Genomic DNA, 15,999 nt, shown 5'->3' on the forward strand with positions numbered 1-15,999 from the left:
AGGGTAACGGAGTGGATTCCAAGAGAAGGCAAGCGTAGCAGGGGGCGGCAGAAATTTAGGTGGGCGGATGAAAATAAGAAGTTTGCAAGGATACGATGGCCGCAGCTGGCAAAGGACAGGATTAATCGGATAGACATGGGAGAGGCCTTTGTCATGCAGTTGGCGTAGTCAGGATGATGATTATGATGATGATAGTTCTTCTACATCTTCCTTAAGCACGCAGTGCTTTGTAAAGTGTGTCGGTTCATGGTTTGCGCGCTTCTACACGTTTGAATTCACTACAAAAAAAAATGTTTCGCCGATTTCTAACCTCTGAAATTCCCTGCAGTGGGCGCAACTATGACAGGCGTCGCGATAGAGGTGGAGCGCAGGTACTAGGCATCCTTGAGACCAAACGCTATTCTGAATGAAATATGCACGAGAGCCAGCCAGAATATCGCGCTTCTTGGTTTCCATTATTCATTTTCAAGCAGCAGCCGCTGTCAATGCTATTATCCTGCTACAACGCATCGCTTTCGACTTGGTTTGCAAGGGTGAGAACTGTTCGAAAGAGGCGAAGGGGAAGAAAGCTCATCCCGAGCATGCACAGGCGTAGACGCATTAACGTCACGTAGTGTCTATGAAGCAACAACTTCTACAGCTGCCAACGTTGTCCTCGTTTTTCTGCAAGCTCTCTTTTGCGATAAAACAAAAAAATAAACTCTCCCAAACTAAACTACCCGGGCCCTTAATCAGTGTAATAAAAAAAAATCCCAGAGTTCACACACCCTGGATTCTGATACCGAAGCCAGCAGTAGAAGCTAATCGCTGACGACACCTACACAGCCACGGAGAGAATCTATATCAATTATTGCCCGAGCCACCTTTTCAAATTCGGCGCTAGCCCTCCAGCGGTCTGAATTTTTCATGGGTCTCTGCGGAAGCCCGGCACAGTGGTAGGGGAAAGGGTGGCGCGAGCCACAGAGCTTTCAGGCGTGCGAGGAAACGTTATAAGAGGGAAGAAAGGGTTTCTTTGCCGGCTGCAGGAAACAATAGGGGACATGAGAAATTGCTCCTACGCTAGTGCTTCGATATTAGCTTTACTCGCCTCCGTCTTAAGCAGCGTAAGAACGGAGTAGAAGCGGAGAATGTGTGTTCTAACACGATTACAATCTTCGGAAGCGCAGCTTTTTGCACATAGCGCCACCACAGTTTGTACAGAAAACCATTATTTAAGGAGACATACGACAATATTTCTCTAATAATCAATTTATTTTTTTGCTTTGTTACGTGAAAGCCCTCCTCTTTCATGTCCAATGATGCCCGCGTCGAACATAGAAGCGAAACTACTAAAAATGGCAATGTCATACGCCAAGTGACCGCAAAATGAGCAGAATTTAGCTGCTTTCACGGCAGTCACAATTCGAATAGCGGCAGCATTTCGCACCATTGCGTAGCAGCGGGTAGGCAGAGAAAACCTTCTTCTTTCAGATGCGTCCTCCGGTAGTTTCGTAGCTCGGAAAAAAAAGGCGAAACTACCGTTTACGTGAACCCAGGAGCTTTATCGCCTCTGTGACCTTGAGTAATTTGGAACGAATGTTTTTTTATTTATCATTTTCATGCAACTTCAGCTCTTGTAGTCGACATTCTTGCATATACGATTGTCGCATCCCAATGAAATTCAGTAATGGATCTGCTTTACTATATGCAGAACGTCACCATACAATCTTCATTACAATATATAGTGGCGAATTGGATGCAATTTGATTTAACGATTGTAGTCTGATAAAAAAGGATGTTCCGAAGAATCTGAACTTCTTGATAACTCTGACACTTTTTACAAGGTATACTTTTTATCCCTGTATAAAATGGTGCATTTTTCTGTGCTGTCGTATGTCTATACTGACGACAAATTGGCGCCCAAAAACATACGTATATTTCAAATGCACGACTTGCAGAAATTGAACCAAGCAATACAAGTGAAAATACAAAATGCATTTTTAAGAGCTATATCAACTGTGAAATTTTCAACCACCTGGAACAAATACTAACAAGGAATGTTTTGTTCTTGAGAATTTACCCTTAAAAGAGAGAGGAAAGGATTAAAAATGAGAACGAAAGCACAAAAAAGAGGGTAAAAGAGCATTGAAAAGGTTAAAGGCTGCAATAGTAAAAATTAAAACACTCAAACCAGGCCTTCAGAAAGGGAGAGAGAAAGGAGCGAATAACAAAAGCGCAAGGAAATAGCTGAAAGAAAGAAGGAAAGGAAGAAAGAAGGAAAGAAAGGAAGAAAGAGAGAAAGAAAGAAAGAAAGAAAGAAAGAAAGAAAGAAAGAAAGAAAGAAAAGGAAAGAAAGACAGATAGAAAAGGAAAGAAGAGAGAGAGGAGGAGCAACGAAAGAGAGAAAGAGAAGAGGAAAGAAAGAAAGAGAAGAGGAAAGAAAGAGAGAAAGAGAGGAGGAAAGAAAGACAGAAAGAAGGAAAGAAAGAAGGAAAGAAAGAAAGAAAGAAAGAAAGAAAGAAAGAAAGAAAGAAAGAAAGAAAGAAAGAAAGAAAGAAAGAAAGGAAGAAAGAAAGAAAGAAAGAAAGAAAGAAAGAAAGAAAGAAAGAAAGAAAGAAAGAAAGAAAGAAAGAAAGAAAGAAAGAAAGAAAGAAAGAAAGAAAGAAAGAAAGAAAGAAAGAAAGAAAGAAAGAAAGAAAGAAAGAAAGAAAGAAAGAAAGAAAGAAAGAAAGAAATCCAGTTTCTAAAACGTTTTCTTTTTCTCCACCAAACCTAAATAACAAGGACGACACCTCCCTTCGCGTAGGAAAGACAGCGTAGCTTCAGACTTCATGCATGCCGCCTCTGTGACTTAGGCCACCGAGCTCCGCTCATCCTCGCAGTCGGCCATGCGCACCAGCCGGCTATATTCAAAAATATGGGCGATGTCGGAGCGTGCTCGTGACAGCTACAGCGGCAAACAGCGCACTCCAATTAGGGCGTGACGCGAAAGATAGAAAAGAATAGAGGGACATCTCGGAGAGGCATAATACACGGTACCCCCCGTTTTATATACCGTGATATTTTTATGCACGTTTGTTTGTGTTTTTTTTTTTGTCGCACCCTGTTAGCTGCCGGTCGGTCATTCATGAATAACTTGCTTCCGCATTGCCTCTAAAAAATAGCACAAAATGCATAAACAATGCTCACAAAGTAGTGATTTCCGGAATCGGTGGCATATTCTTCCAGAGGGAATAAAACATCAAGAGTGACAAGAAAAAAAAAAGAAAATTATGGTTAACGTCGAGAACGAAACAGGCAGTTCAAGACCTTCCCCACTGCATAAAACAGGCTGCATCTACAGCAAGTGTTCGATGTCTCACTGTTCCGCTTAAATTATTTAAGGCCTCAGATGTAGCGCTCTCAAACGTGGGACTCTTAACAAAGATGGCTGAAACACAAGAGACATTATGTTGAGACTTGAAATGCCCATGTATAGAGTGATTAATCCAGAAAACACGAGCCGAAATCTAGCTGCACTACCTTAATACAGAAAGTTGGCACTTCTCAAAGCCGACAACGTGCAGCTTCGTAAGCCCCACAATGTAAACTACTTTGTTAAACCGTGAAGAAAGCCAGAGCATTTAGGGAAAACCACCAAGTAAAAGCAGGTTTGAAATGAGGAAGTAATTGCTCATTAGCATCTATCTGAGTGACCTCATACGGATACAAGGGAAGGTTATACCAAAATCTTCGTTGTAGAAGAAAAAGTTGTCGTAATCTGGGGATTGTGACTGCGATTTTTTATGACGCAAGGGCATCTGTGGACAAAAAAAGCCCAGGCACAAGGTCCTTTCTTTTACTGAAGGTGGGGTCAAAGACCCATTTTCCAGGCTATTCACCCTAAAAAGAGCCGAGCACCAGGCCAGGGGAAGCCTCGTACCCATTTTGTCACCGGTGGGTACCCGACTGAACTGGTGATCGAACCCCGCACCTACCGCATGCTAGGCGGATGCTCAAACCACGAGGCCACAGTATAAGATCGATCATATGATCATAAGATCGTATGATAGCCTGTGCATTTTTTTTATACGCTCCCAAAGTAATGTTTCAAAACAAGGGAAAAAAAAGAAAGTTATTTCTGATAAGCTGGGTACGTGAGGGCTTCACATTTTCGAGTAACTTATACTTGGGGGTCCACCAAGCAAAGGATGTGGCACTGTGATTCTCGCAGAAGAGCAAACACATGACTGGCCCGCGCGTTGCACAAACATTTAGCCCACCACAATACAAACAAATACAAATACAAACAATAAAGCAGAACAGGCCTCTCCTGACGGGTGTCGACGATGTGCTAGATAACAGAACGGCATTGACCATAAAAAACGATACCACTAGTGACGGCAAAGGATTGCCACGCCAAAGAGCAACTTACAGACCTTGCAACTCGACGCTTCACGGCGCAGGCCAAGAAAGAATAGGGCAGTAAGCTGGCGGCACCGGGCACAAAAGAAACAAAGTCCCAGAGCGGAAGAGCGGAAGAGCAGAGAAAATAGATTAATGCTGAAAAAAAAGATGGAAAGAAAAAAGGAAAGAAAGAAGGAAAGAAAATTAGGTTGGGAAGAGAGTGATGGGGAGGAGTTATTGTTGCGGGAAAAAGACTCGCGGCTAAACGCAACAAGCCAAACCTCAGGAAGCCAGCAAAGGCAAAAATAAAACACAGAGAGCAACCATCGCCGAAGACAAGAGTAAGGCGCGCATTGAAACAAGGTTACACACTAGCCACACAAACAAGCAAAAAAAAAGGGGGGGGGGGAAGAGAGAAAGAGCATGGAGGCGGGACGAAACGAGATAAAAAGCGAAGCGCGGACACGGCCGATTGCACGAGTACACCAAGAGAACAAGACTCTTTCCACGAGTGCCTCCGGCTACGAGAAGCGAAGCAAAGTGGCAGGAAACCGGCGGAGGGACGTCCCAACACAAGCCGCGGGGCAGCCAAGCGGAGGCAAGGGCAACAAACGACCTACGCGCCCGGGGCCAACAAAAAGCTATTCGACCTCCCCCCTTCCCTGGCCTCGCCCGCACGACGCTACTTTTTATCTCTTTTTCTCCCTCTAGCATCCATTTCCGATGCTTGTCGCTTTATTGTTTTCCCGTCGGGCGTCCAATGAAGAGTAAGCACGCCACAAACAATGGGACGCCGCCGAAGAAAAACACGCACGCAGAAACAGACGCGGTGACGAAGGCAGTGGTTGCGACATAACCAGCAAGCGCTGCACTACCGAAACCATGGGAGGAAGAAGAAGAAGAAGACGCAAAGGGAAAAGGAGGAGCCATTGAGGCAGCGAACGGCAAAAATGAAATATCGCCGGGGGAGGACCGGCGTGCCTCGAGGCTGCGAGGCAACCGAATCCTCATCCCCTTCCCGCCGGCATCCCTTTGGCTTCGGAAGAGAAATTCGAAGCACGGCCACACGCACAGACTCGCGTTGACGCAGCGGCGCTCGGAGGGAGCGCAGAGAGAGGAAGAAGGGCTTCTGCGGAGACTCGCTGAGCAGCTCCGCGCCGCGCACGCCAGAGGGGCCCGAAACACGGCGGATGAGAGATGTTGAACACATTTGGAGGCTGCCGTCGAGGGGCCTTCGCGGCTCCCGCTCCATTTATCTTCCGGAGAGGAACGCACAGACGCCCAGAGCGCGTTCCTTCGCGGACTATACAGCGTTAAGCACTAACCCACCGCCCGCGCACCTCCTCTTGCCTCAGTACAGCGCGGAAACAACAACTGAGTTTGGCCAGTTTTCCCCCGAACGGGCAGCTAGCTTTCCGCCGCGTGGCAGGACTCCACGCCTGGACGCCGTAGGGAACGGCACCCTTCGCGAGCTGTTTTTTGCTGGGTGTTCGTTTTCACACTGTTTCTCTTTTGGTAGCCGCTGGTCTTTTCGTTGGGTGGTCCAGCGTTGCCAGCGGTCTCTTTTTTCACGGGTTTCTCTTTGAGAGCTTTCTGAACGCGAGTCGCATTCGCGCGAAAGCCTTGGCACGGCCCTCGGGGGCAGCCAAGCGTAGCTTCCCTCGGCTGGACGCCTTTCGCGCCGGTGGGCTTTGGGTTACTCGATAGTGGGTAGTGCCATTGCCACCGCAACGCCTTTCAAGCAGAGCGTCTCGCCATACTGCATCAAAAGCGACTCAGGGCCTAGATAGGGGCACGCTACACTCTCCTGTACTCGTGAACGGGTTTTGCGCTTTCCACCTTTCTTTTTCCTCTCTTTCTTTTTACCAGTTTGGCCAAGATGCGCTAACAAAAGAAGTAACTCCGCAAGCTGGGAAGTCGAAGAGCCGAACAGACGAACCGTTGCTTGAGGAGTCACTTTTTGCGACCATTGCTAATGTTTTCTTCCAGTGCCGCTTTGCCTGCCGGCGGCTTTAGAAATAGCGCTTACTTTCTTACCCTAACAGCCGCTACTACCCGGCTTCATTTCTTGCTTTAGCGCCTGGTCAGGTGTGGTAAAAAATGCAACATTGTTTTCAACATCAATGTGACAACTAATAATAGTATGCCTGGAAGTGCGCAGGACTACTCACAGACTTGGCAGTAACTTCCAATGTTCAGGTGTACATCTGGAGCAATTGTGGGCGTTTCGAACGCAGAATTTCTCCCGGGGCAATGAAAAGTTGTGTAAAGCACTAAGTCCTACCTGCATCTCATTGCACATTCCGCTTTTCTTAGATGAAGCTGCGAAGAAACGCTTCACACCTGACATAGCACAGTGTTTATTTGGGATTATCGATCATGCTTTTCGGGAAAATCAATTGAGTGTAAATGCTGAAAGGCATTTACAGGACATTACGATGAAAGCAGACGCATAGACGATGATTGTATTTCGAATAAGATACAATAATAACAGAAATCTGGATAGAGGTTGAAGAAAACGTTGAAATTGTTTCATTTTGGTCTCTGCTCCAAGACATGCGAAGTTATCCACTTTTTTCTCTACATCCGCATGTCTTCTCATCTGTAACGTGCACTAAATTCCTCGCCTTTCTCTTCTGAATGGCCACCACTACATTCAAAATTTCGAATTTTCACTTAGGAGAACCCCCGTCCCGTGCGTTTTATCTGACAGTAAAATATCAATTTTTCTTTCCTCCAGAAATAATTCAACCTTAAATAATTGAGCAAAACCCAGGCATTGAAAACACCTGATAAAAGGCGTGAACTTCGAGGATTTGTTTATTAATTGCCTTTTTTTGGTAGAGTGGTAAAAAAAAAAAGAAAGAGGGAGATTTAACAAGACGCATGGGAATACAGCGTAAATAAATGCAGCTAATTTTGATGATTCCTGAATGTCTGAGGACAATATAGCTACGCGCTAACATGCAAGCACATGCAGTGAACTAAGAACAAAATTCAAAGCTGCTCCATCATCTCATATTGGAGCATGGGGCGTTAGGATCGTAGAAATATGCCTTTAGGTTTAGCCTTTGATTGAATTCATCTTGCAGTAGTCCTTCTCCATCTCTGGCAGCCCACATTTTAACCTTGTTCTGACAAAAACGTTGGAAAACGCTGTTCGTGCAAATATATTTGCAATTGTAGTTCTACTGGCAAAGGTGTAGTCACATCTTTACACTTTAAAAACACCGTTTCTGCATTTATGTCAGCAATTGTAGTTCTACGAGCAGATATAAAAATTGCTGACATTTTTGCATTTTATCATAAGTGGTCAGCCGGGCATAATGAGGTTACCAGGCAACTTGTTCTGGAGTAGCATGCCAGGCCTATAACCAGGCAGACCTCTTCATTATTCATTAAAGTATCTCTCTCTCTCTCTCTCTCTCTCAGGCAACTTGTCACGTGTATATTTGTCTCAAATAAGCCTGAAAAGATGCTAACTTTTTATTGTTCTTGCTGTAAAACAAAACCGATGCTCATTTCGTAGACGAGCGGACACAAATTTTAAAAATGTCTTTTGTACCGGTGGCAACAAAAAGCTAGCAGCATTCTGCCCTCACTGATCCGAATTCCTGGCCCTCGTTCCGCCCGTGCAGTTATTCTTGTACATTGAATATCGACCGTGCATATTGCACAAAAAGGGCAATGGAGTTTAGTGAGGAATAAATGTACCACAAAAACTTCCAAGTTTTAATGTTTCTCCTGTGCTCCGGTCACTACTTCATGCAGGAGCAGGCAAAATGTAATTTGCGCAGATGTGCTGAGTAAATTTGCTCAAAAAAATGAGGACTTCTATCTTCAGCGTTCTCGGAGCGTTCAGGTTCATGCTATTACTTCTTACTCTCCGATTCAAAGAATGTTCTCCCATGAATGCTGCACTCACTTGCATCGAGGGATTTCCATTTCATTGCGAAACCTCCAGAGCGCAGAGGGCCACGTTTTATTTCTTGCTCTAATCGTCTGAGTAAACTCTAACATTCAAATCCGCTTTTCCTTCGGAATAAGCGGATTTCACTTTCTCTTATTTACTCATCCTTCCAGAATGTGCAGCAATAAATTATCTGCTTTTGCAAACGTTATCTTTCTGGTGCGCAGTTGCGTCCATGAAAAGGACTCATCGCGTTGGAAGCAGTTCTATTCTAACAGCCGCTCAGAACGTTCGGAATGAAAAATTACGGATTGCTTCGGGTGTATTTACATAGCAGAACTATATTAGAGACTGCGAGCACAATTCGTTAGTTTGTTTTCAATAATATTTGAATGAAAATTGCAATCTTTATTCATATTATATGTCCGCTGCTGTTAAAACAACTGGGCAGTCAAGCTGCCAAAGGGCAGCTAATTTCCCGCAGCCCTTTCATGTACCTGCGCATACATGAAAAATAAAGATCTGATTTGATTTGAATTATGAGCACAACGCCTGATTATGACTAGCATGGAAAGAATCAGGGAAAGTGCTCCTTTTCTGGATAGTTTCGTAAGAGCTCTTTAATATGCTTTTTTCAGTATTATTCATATTCGCGCTGAACTCACAAGAATTATCCTTTTATGACTAAGAGCTCCCTTATCTGCTGTATAGGTAAACCAGCCTTTTGATGATACAGTTACGCGGCGGCCAGCCGCAGAATGACGCGCGACGAATGATAAACAAGAGATGATTTAATGGCCGCTGGCCTAGCGCTAGCGCTCCGTCCCGCGCCACTGCCGGCTTCGTCTTCGTCCCACTACCAGGGGCCACCGAGCGATCGTCCCGATCGTTGACAAAGAGACGCGCGAAATAGTGATGGGCCTGAGATGAGTGTACAAGAGAGATGGCAAAGTGAGGCAGCGCTGGCCGCCATGATGAAAGAGATGAGCGAATGAGTTCTGGCCCACGTAGCTTCCGAACCGCTGGTCGCCAGGAGCCGACTGCCTAAGCCCTTGGACGCGCCGAACGGCATGGGCATGGGTACGGTGTCTTCAGATGTGAGCGGCGTCTGAACAAGAGATGACTTAATGGCCGCTAGCCCAGCGCGAGCGCTCCGTCCCATCCCAGTGCCAGCTCCGTCTTTGTCACAATATCAGTACTCAGAGCTACCAATTTCAGCAGACCGTAACACTAACTGTGGAGCTCAGCATTCTAATATCAATTCGCTACCTCTTCCTTATTCTTTTATAGCGCAAAAATTAAGGAATTGTTTTTATTTTCTAATGCGAGAGCATTAGGAGGGCCATGAAAGCGAAAACTGTTCGGCGGCGTCGGCATCTGTGTGTAGCCCCCACCCGCTAAGTGGTGTTTAGGGAGATTTCCCTCTCACCACCTGCCAACTGTCAACCGTCTCACTCTCCTCCTGCCTCTCTCCCCCTTTCCACTTTTAGACGAGAGGAGGGAGACGCCGGGTGAAGAATGACTCAGCAAAAACGAAAATAACTAAGATGAAAACAACTCGGGCAACAGCAGGTCTACGCGAAAAAAACACAGCCTTCCGAAGACCTGTCTGTGCAATAATGAAGCTCGCGGGCGCTATTCCTTCTCGCATTACTCGTGAAGGGCAACCTGGGTCTTAAGAGCCCCAGCGGTGACTTTGTTTCACAGTCAACCCCGCGTGCAGTGGTGCATCGCTTAACCACTTTATTGGCAGTGACTGTTTCAAACAAACTCAACGGTGGGGCTTCTGAGGTTGCTTAACCATTCCAACATTACGCCGGTAGTGGTATGAATGTGACACATTTTGCGTAGTAGCGTAGTCGGATTTGGAATGAATCAGAATTAGAATAAATTAGGACTGAAAAGAAATGAACTCAGAATTCGACTAGATTCGAGAATGAAATAGATCCGCGAGTGAAAGAAGCTTGTTATCGTATTTCCTCCGCATCATTCCGATTGATCACCCCTAATTTTTTTTTTTTTATAACTGTGAAGTCTTTCACGAATCTTACCCTTATTATGAATATGAGAGCTTCCCACCGCATAAGATAATACTGCAGTGGTGCATTATTTACAGGAGAAAAATATTCTGGCTCAGGATGATACATTTACTGTATACTACCACAATTCTGTTTTGATTCCTTTAGTTCTCCTTCACTGCCTCTAACTGACACCATGCCTTGACTACTATTGAGATTTGTCAGTAGCTACGGGGGACGGCATAATCAGAGAACAAAAATTTGGGGGCCGTATAAGGTATGAGGCCACTTTTAAAATATTTTGATACAATTCAATTTTTCAAATTTTGTTTAATCAAAATGCCGTTTCATCCCGGATTGAGCTACAACGAAGATCAAGTTTCAAATAAAAACTGTTAAAAGGTGCAGCCAAAGTTGTAACCACCCTGCGCATCTGGCGAAACTGAACCAAAAAGTTTTCTCCCAAATAAAACCTTAACTTGCATTATTAGTTCTTTCTTATTGTCCATTTGTAAGTTCACTACTACAACAACAATTTATTGCCACCTATGTCCATTCTTGCTCTTATTTTGTAAATAAAATGCTCACTAAAGGGATACAACACGTTTGGAACACACTGTAAGGTTATGTCAGGATACAAACACTGAAGTTTAATTTGTATTGTGGCATCTCTCATTTCAGCCACGGTAGCCAAGTCACGCTAGCTGTTTTGAAACACGTTGGGATTAAATCTGGTCCGCACACACATAAAACGTGCTGGAAAGGTGAACAATAGCGCATCTGGAAATTTTCTTTTTGGTCTATTGATGCCACAAGAAACACAAGAAAAAAACGTTGGCTGCCACACAAGCAAAATCAAGAAAAAGCAAGACTATCGGGAAGCTCAGTTACGAATGTGATGGTCCACCGCGGTGGCTCAGTGGTTACGGCGCTCGGCTGCTGGCCCGAAAGACACGGGTTCGATCCCGGCCGCGGCGGCCCAATATCGATGAAGGCGAAATTCTAGAGGCCCGTGTACTGTGCGATATCAGTGCACGTTAAAGATCCCCAGGTGGTCGAAATTTCCGGAGCCCTTCACTACGGCGTAACTCATAGCCTGAGTGGCTTTGGGACGTTAAACCCAGATAAACCAAACAAATGTGATAGATTTTAGCCATTCCGGGCATGGGTTCATGGTACTTGAAGTTATTTGTAACCTCTCTTTCCTCGCAACTGACTACCCTTCTTTCTTATGCGAGAAATAAGGATTTTATCACTGTACAAGATTTTTTATTAATGTGATAGTATTTAGGCTGCCGTGATGAAGTTGTCGGTTTCTCCGTAAGAAAATTTCCTGATGGGTCGGGAGAGGCTACGTAACAACACGCTCTGATGGGTCATCCTCATTGGTCGAGAGAGGTAACGTGAACGAAAGCACTCTCTCTCTCTCTCTCTCTCTCGCTCCTTTCTATGGTCTTTTTTTAAAACCCAGTTCACTTAAACGAAGTCTTTTAATAATAACAACAACTCTATGTTTCATCCAGTCGATGAGGGAAGAGCGGGAAAAAGCTGGGAAGCCACCTTGACTGGCTTTCACCTCCCCTTCAGTCAAACAAAACACGCTGTTTCTTTTTTTTTCTCTCTCTCTCAAGGTGCACTGTTCGTCCTGGCGGTCCTTCCCGGGACCGTCGTCGGCTCCTCCGGTCCCCGGTGGCTGAGCGAGCCCCCCGCGCAGCTGCTCTTCTCCAACTGGACGGGCGCCAGTGCGCGCTGCTCGGCCGACGGGGACCCGCGGCCCCGCGTCTGGTGGACCAGCGCCACCGACGGCGGCACCAACGCCACCACGCTCGCGTCCCGGGCGCAGCTTCTGACCGTCCACGAAGGCACGCTCACCTTCCTGCCCTTCCGCGAGCACCAGTTCCGCGCCGAGGTGCACCGCGGAGCGTTCCGGTGCCGGGCGCGCAACGACCGCGGAACCATCCTCAGCACCGTCGTGCAAGTCAACGCCGGTGAGTTGCGTTTTAAAACCAGCATTTCTGTCCTAAAGGATAGCTGGAGTGTGCGTGAAAGAGCCAAGGCCATGAGAATTTTTTTTTTATTTTATGCCCGGCGCAAACTTATCCACCTTAAGTCTTCAAAAGCCCTACATACGATACAAAGTGAAACACCTCGGCTACAGAAAAATGACAGTAGCAACAAACCATACGGCTTTTGCCGCTTTTTAAGCGAGGCTTGTTTGCACTACTTTTTATAACTTTATTTCCCTTTTAAATTATGCCTAATGGCGAACAGCTCGAATAAAAAAAAAACCATACGGCTCTAAATTTCACTACTGCGCGGTTTATTAAAATCTACATGCCAGAGATAAAGAACGGAAAACAAGATTTGCACTGCGCCGATATTGATTTCCTGGCGCCTACAGGCCTGGTCATCGTTAAAATTAGCTCAATATACAAGTGTGCAGCTCGAATGACTAATTGCAAAAGATTTTGTGCCGGCAGTTCCGGTTTCGACAATCAAGCTATTTTTTACTTCAATTCAAATCGTTCGTAAGGAGTGAACGTACTCGAGCCAGACGCATCATTACAAAGACAATATCCTCTTTAAAATGGAATGTTCTGACACGTGATGGCCCCATTGTCTGTAGCCAGTTAAGTGCATCGTCATATTAGTAATGAAATACGACGCGTATTGGTGCCATTTTACGTCTTTTCATCGCAGCTTCTGATTTATCGCATGAACTGCGGCGTAGTTGCTAGTGCGAAAAATTACCGCAGTTTTTTTTTTTTTGCATGGATCCCAAATTTCAGTTTTTCGACGCCGCAGGACCTAGAAGACCTACGCTTGAGAAGCTGCATTCAATGGCGTCGATGCTGTTGGCTGCCCCCCACATCTTTCCTCTTCGCAAGCTGCACGCGCGAAAGCTTGCGTTTGGTGCGATAGCGGAGGGACGCTTTACTGAAATTCTTAGTGCCTGCGAAAGAACCATCGCGCACAGTGTCGGCTACACACTTAATTATTTGCATCTTCGATGCTAATGGCCCCGGTGTTATTGCTTCACTGCATGCTGTATTGAAAATGCATGCAGCCTAAAATATTATGCACACATGGGAAAGAGAAGACATCAGCAGGGATTTTGCTTCGGGGCTAGTTGGGCCACATTTTGCAAATGGCGAGAACAGTTGTGCAGACCATATAAAGAGGCCACAATGGCAAACAGCGCGGCGTTGGTGGTGGTGTTGCTAAAGTGCAGGCATGAATAGCTTTACAACGGGGTTGTCTGCAGTTTCTCCGCGAGTGCCATTTAATACAGTACCACCTCATCGACAACACGTTGAGGCGGGTGTGCTTAGGCAGTCTACGTGTAAGTGGAGCTGTGATCAGACGACGCAGCAGCAAAGCAAGCACCATCGACAAGTTTAGCACCATTAATTCTGGGACTTTCGCAGATCATCCCCTCGTCCTAGGGCGTTTCATGGTCTCTGCATTGCTATCTTTGGGATTACCTGGCAATCAAGGCGCACACGCAAGCTTACAGCACATGGTGGTCACTGTAGTATGAAGCGCCCATTGAGGTAATCGTACCTCGGGGCGCTTACTTGCTTATTACCACATTTAGAATAATACCGTCACGTTTAGAAGTACTAAACCACGGATATGTGTTTCGCAGCAAAAGTAGCTGTTCGCAAATGGGTTAAAACTAACTCATTAAATCGGCTGTACGCTGAATTCACTTCGCGACTCAAGCGTACGTGCTAGGCGAACCTCACGACGGCAGTCTAAACAAATGCCAGATAACAAAATAAACAAGGCGTGAAAAGTTTGCAGTTTCTTCATGCGACATTATTCCACCACACACCACATTATTGCACCTCAGGGCCTAGTGATTTCATGGCTATAGTGAACTGAATCTCTTGACCATATAAGCATACTGCTCTCAACGGCGAAATAGGCTGTAGATTTTTTCTATGTCACCATGCAAATGTTGACCATGATTTTTACCTGAGCACATGATTTAATCTAACCTGAGCTCAAAATCTTCAGAATCACTGGACATGTTTGTCAGGTAAAAAATATATCGAGTGATCTTAAACGTAGTAGACTCAATTTATTCAAATTAATATGCTAGGTTCTGGCAATTTGAGACACGCTAGAGGCTCCAAAAACATGCTCTCGATCGTTCGGACTTCTAGGTTGCGTGCCATGTATGTCTCATGGTATTCCTCATCCCTCAGGGAATAAAATGTTCATGATAAAAGAATATGGAGTATGAACCTTTCAAAAAGTGCAGTTACGAAATGCCTTAAAACAGGTTTAAAAAGACAAAAAAAACGCTTAGATAAAGCCCGCTATCGAACAAATAAAAAAGGCACAAATGTCAGTGCGCGATGTAAAACTGGTTCTCGTTAGCGCAATTCAATATCAGCTTTTGCCAAAGGCTTTTTCTCAAAGCTCAGACAGCACGAATAAGTAGGACATAAAAGTATCAAAATGCAGGTGCAATCTCAAATCCACTTTCTGTAGAACCGTCCCTTTCCAATTCCCGTCTCACTCTTGGTGGTGGTGCCTACGCTCGCTGGGCGCTCGTAGAACGCTTTACGGGTCGCGATTTGTCTTCGAGCCGCAGTTGGAATCTTCGCCACGATGCGGCGCCATTCTTCAGGGCCCACACGCAGAAATTCCCTACCCCATTTATACCCGCCATTGTAAAAGCGCCACCGCTTCCTCTGACTATCGCGCTCCTTGATATATGCGAGCGGTGGAGCTCGCGAGCGCTGCAACTGCGGAACCAAGGAAACGAAATAGGCTCCTTTCGCTGGCTCCAATCTCTTTTCCGTCCCTTTCTCCAGTGTTCTGGGCGGTGACTGATTCGAGCGTACCTCCTATTCTTGCTCACGGTTTGCTACGCTTCCTTCGGCAAATGGGTGCTCCACTCGAAGGAGGGCCCTTTAAGACGCCTTGCGTAATCTGCTTCCAAGTAAGGAATGCTTTCTCCTCCAGCATCTGCACCCAGTTCGCTTTTCCCCCTTTTAGCATTTGGCGCTTTGAATTCAGGTGCGCCGTTAGCTTCGAGTCAAGAACTTGAGGCGAGTCAAGAACTTGAGGCGACTGAAGGCACTTCAAAAGTTTCTAAAGTTCTAAGAACGCTATAAGCTATGAGAATGAATACCGCGTAGCATCAAACAGCACCACTGCATAAATCGTCGTCTTTCGTACGTCCTAGTATCTCTACTTGGGCTTTTCCTGTAGAAGTGACGTTGAGAATCGGGAACGAGGCGTGTTTTTATTTACTAATTTCTTGCCTTCGTTTTTGATAACGTTCAAAAGAAGTCGGTCTCCTAGCCGCACTTGGTATCGGCATTATTTTCTATGCGCTACAATGTAATAACCACGGTACTGGGGACACTGGTACCGAATTCGTTTTCTAGCATATATTCTGCACAGCACCGAACTGTTCTTTGACCATATGGCAAACTGCTTGGGAAAAAAGCTCATGCTCGACTAAGTGCGCATTCGCCTTTCTTCTGTTATCGTTTGTCACATTTCTTGACTGAGCTGCTTGTCACTTTAGGACGGAAGTGAAGAAATGAGCGCTGCACACCTCCTGTGCTCGTGCTTTTTTTTTTTTCAAGGACTGTTCTGACTGGCCCAGAATCACGCAGTTTTCAAGAAATCAGTACGTAAATACACGAGATAAAACAAAATCTACAAATGAAACGAGAGCTT

At 45.5% G+C, this 15,999-nt stretch overlaps 1 protein-coding gene across 2 annotated transcripts in view; it reads left to right on the plus strand.

Annotated features, from left to right (window-relative positions):
• The window catches only part of LOC149372036 (cell adhesion molecule Dscam1-like), a 197,521-nt gene that overhangs the window by 48,621 nt on the left and 132,901 nt on the right, over positions 1-15,999 (plus strand). For both annotated transcript variants that reach the window (XM_089566395.1, XM_089566396.1), the window contains exon 3: positions 11,925-12,281. In XM_089566395.1, the coding sequence (XP_089422521.1) occupies positions 11,925-12,281 (357 nt within the window). The remainder of the gene's footprint in view (positions 1-11,924; positions 12,282-15,999) is intronic.

The sequence above is a fragment of the Amblyomma mixtum genome, chromosome 1 (assembly GCF_055824585.1).
Source record: "Amblyomma mixtum isolate Tamu chromosome 1, ASM5582458v1, whole genome shotgun sequence".
In the NCBI taxonomy this organism is placed as follows: Eukaryota; Metazoa; Arthropoda; class Arachnida; order Ixodida; family Ixodidae; genus Amblyomma; species Amblyomma mixtum.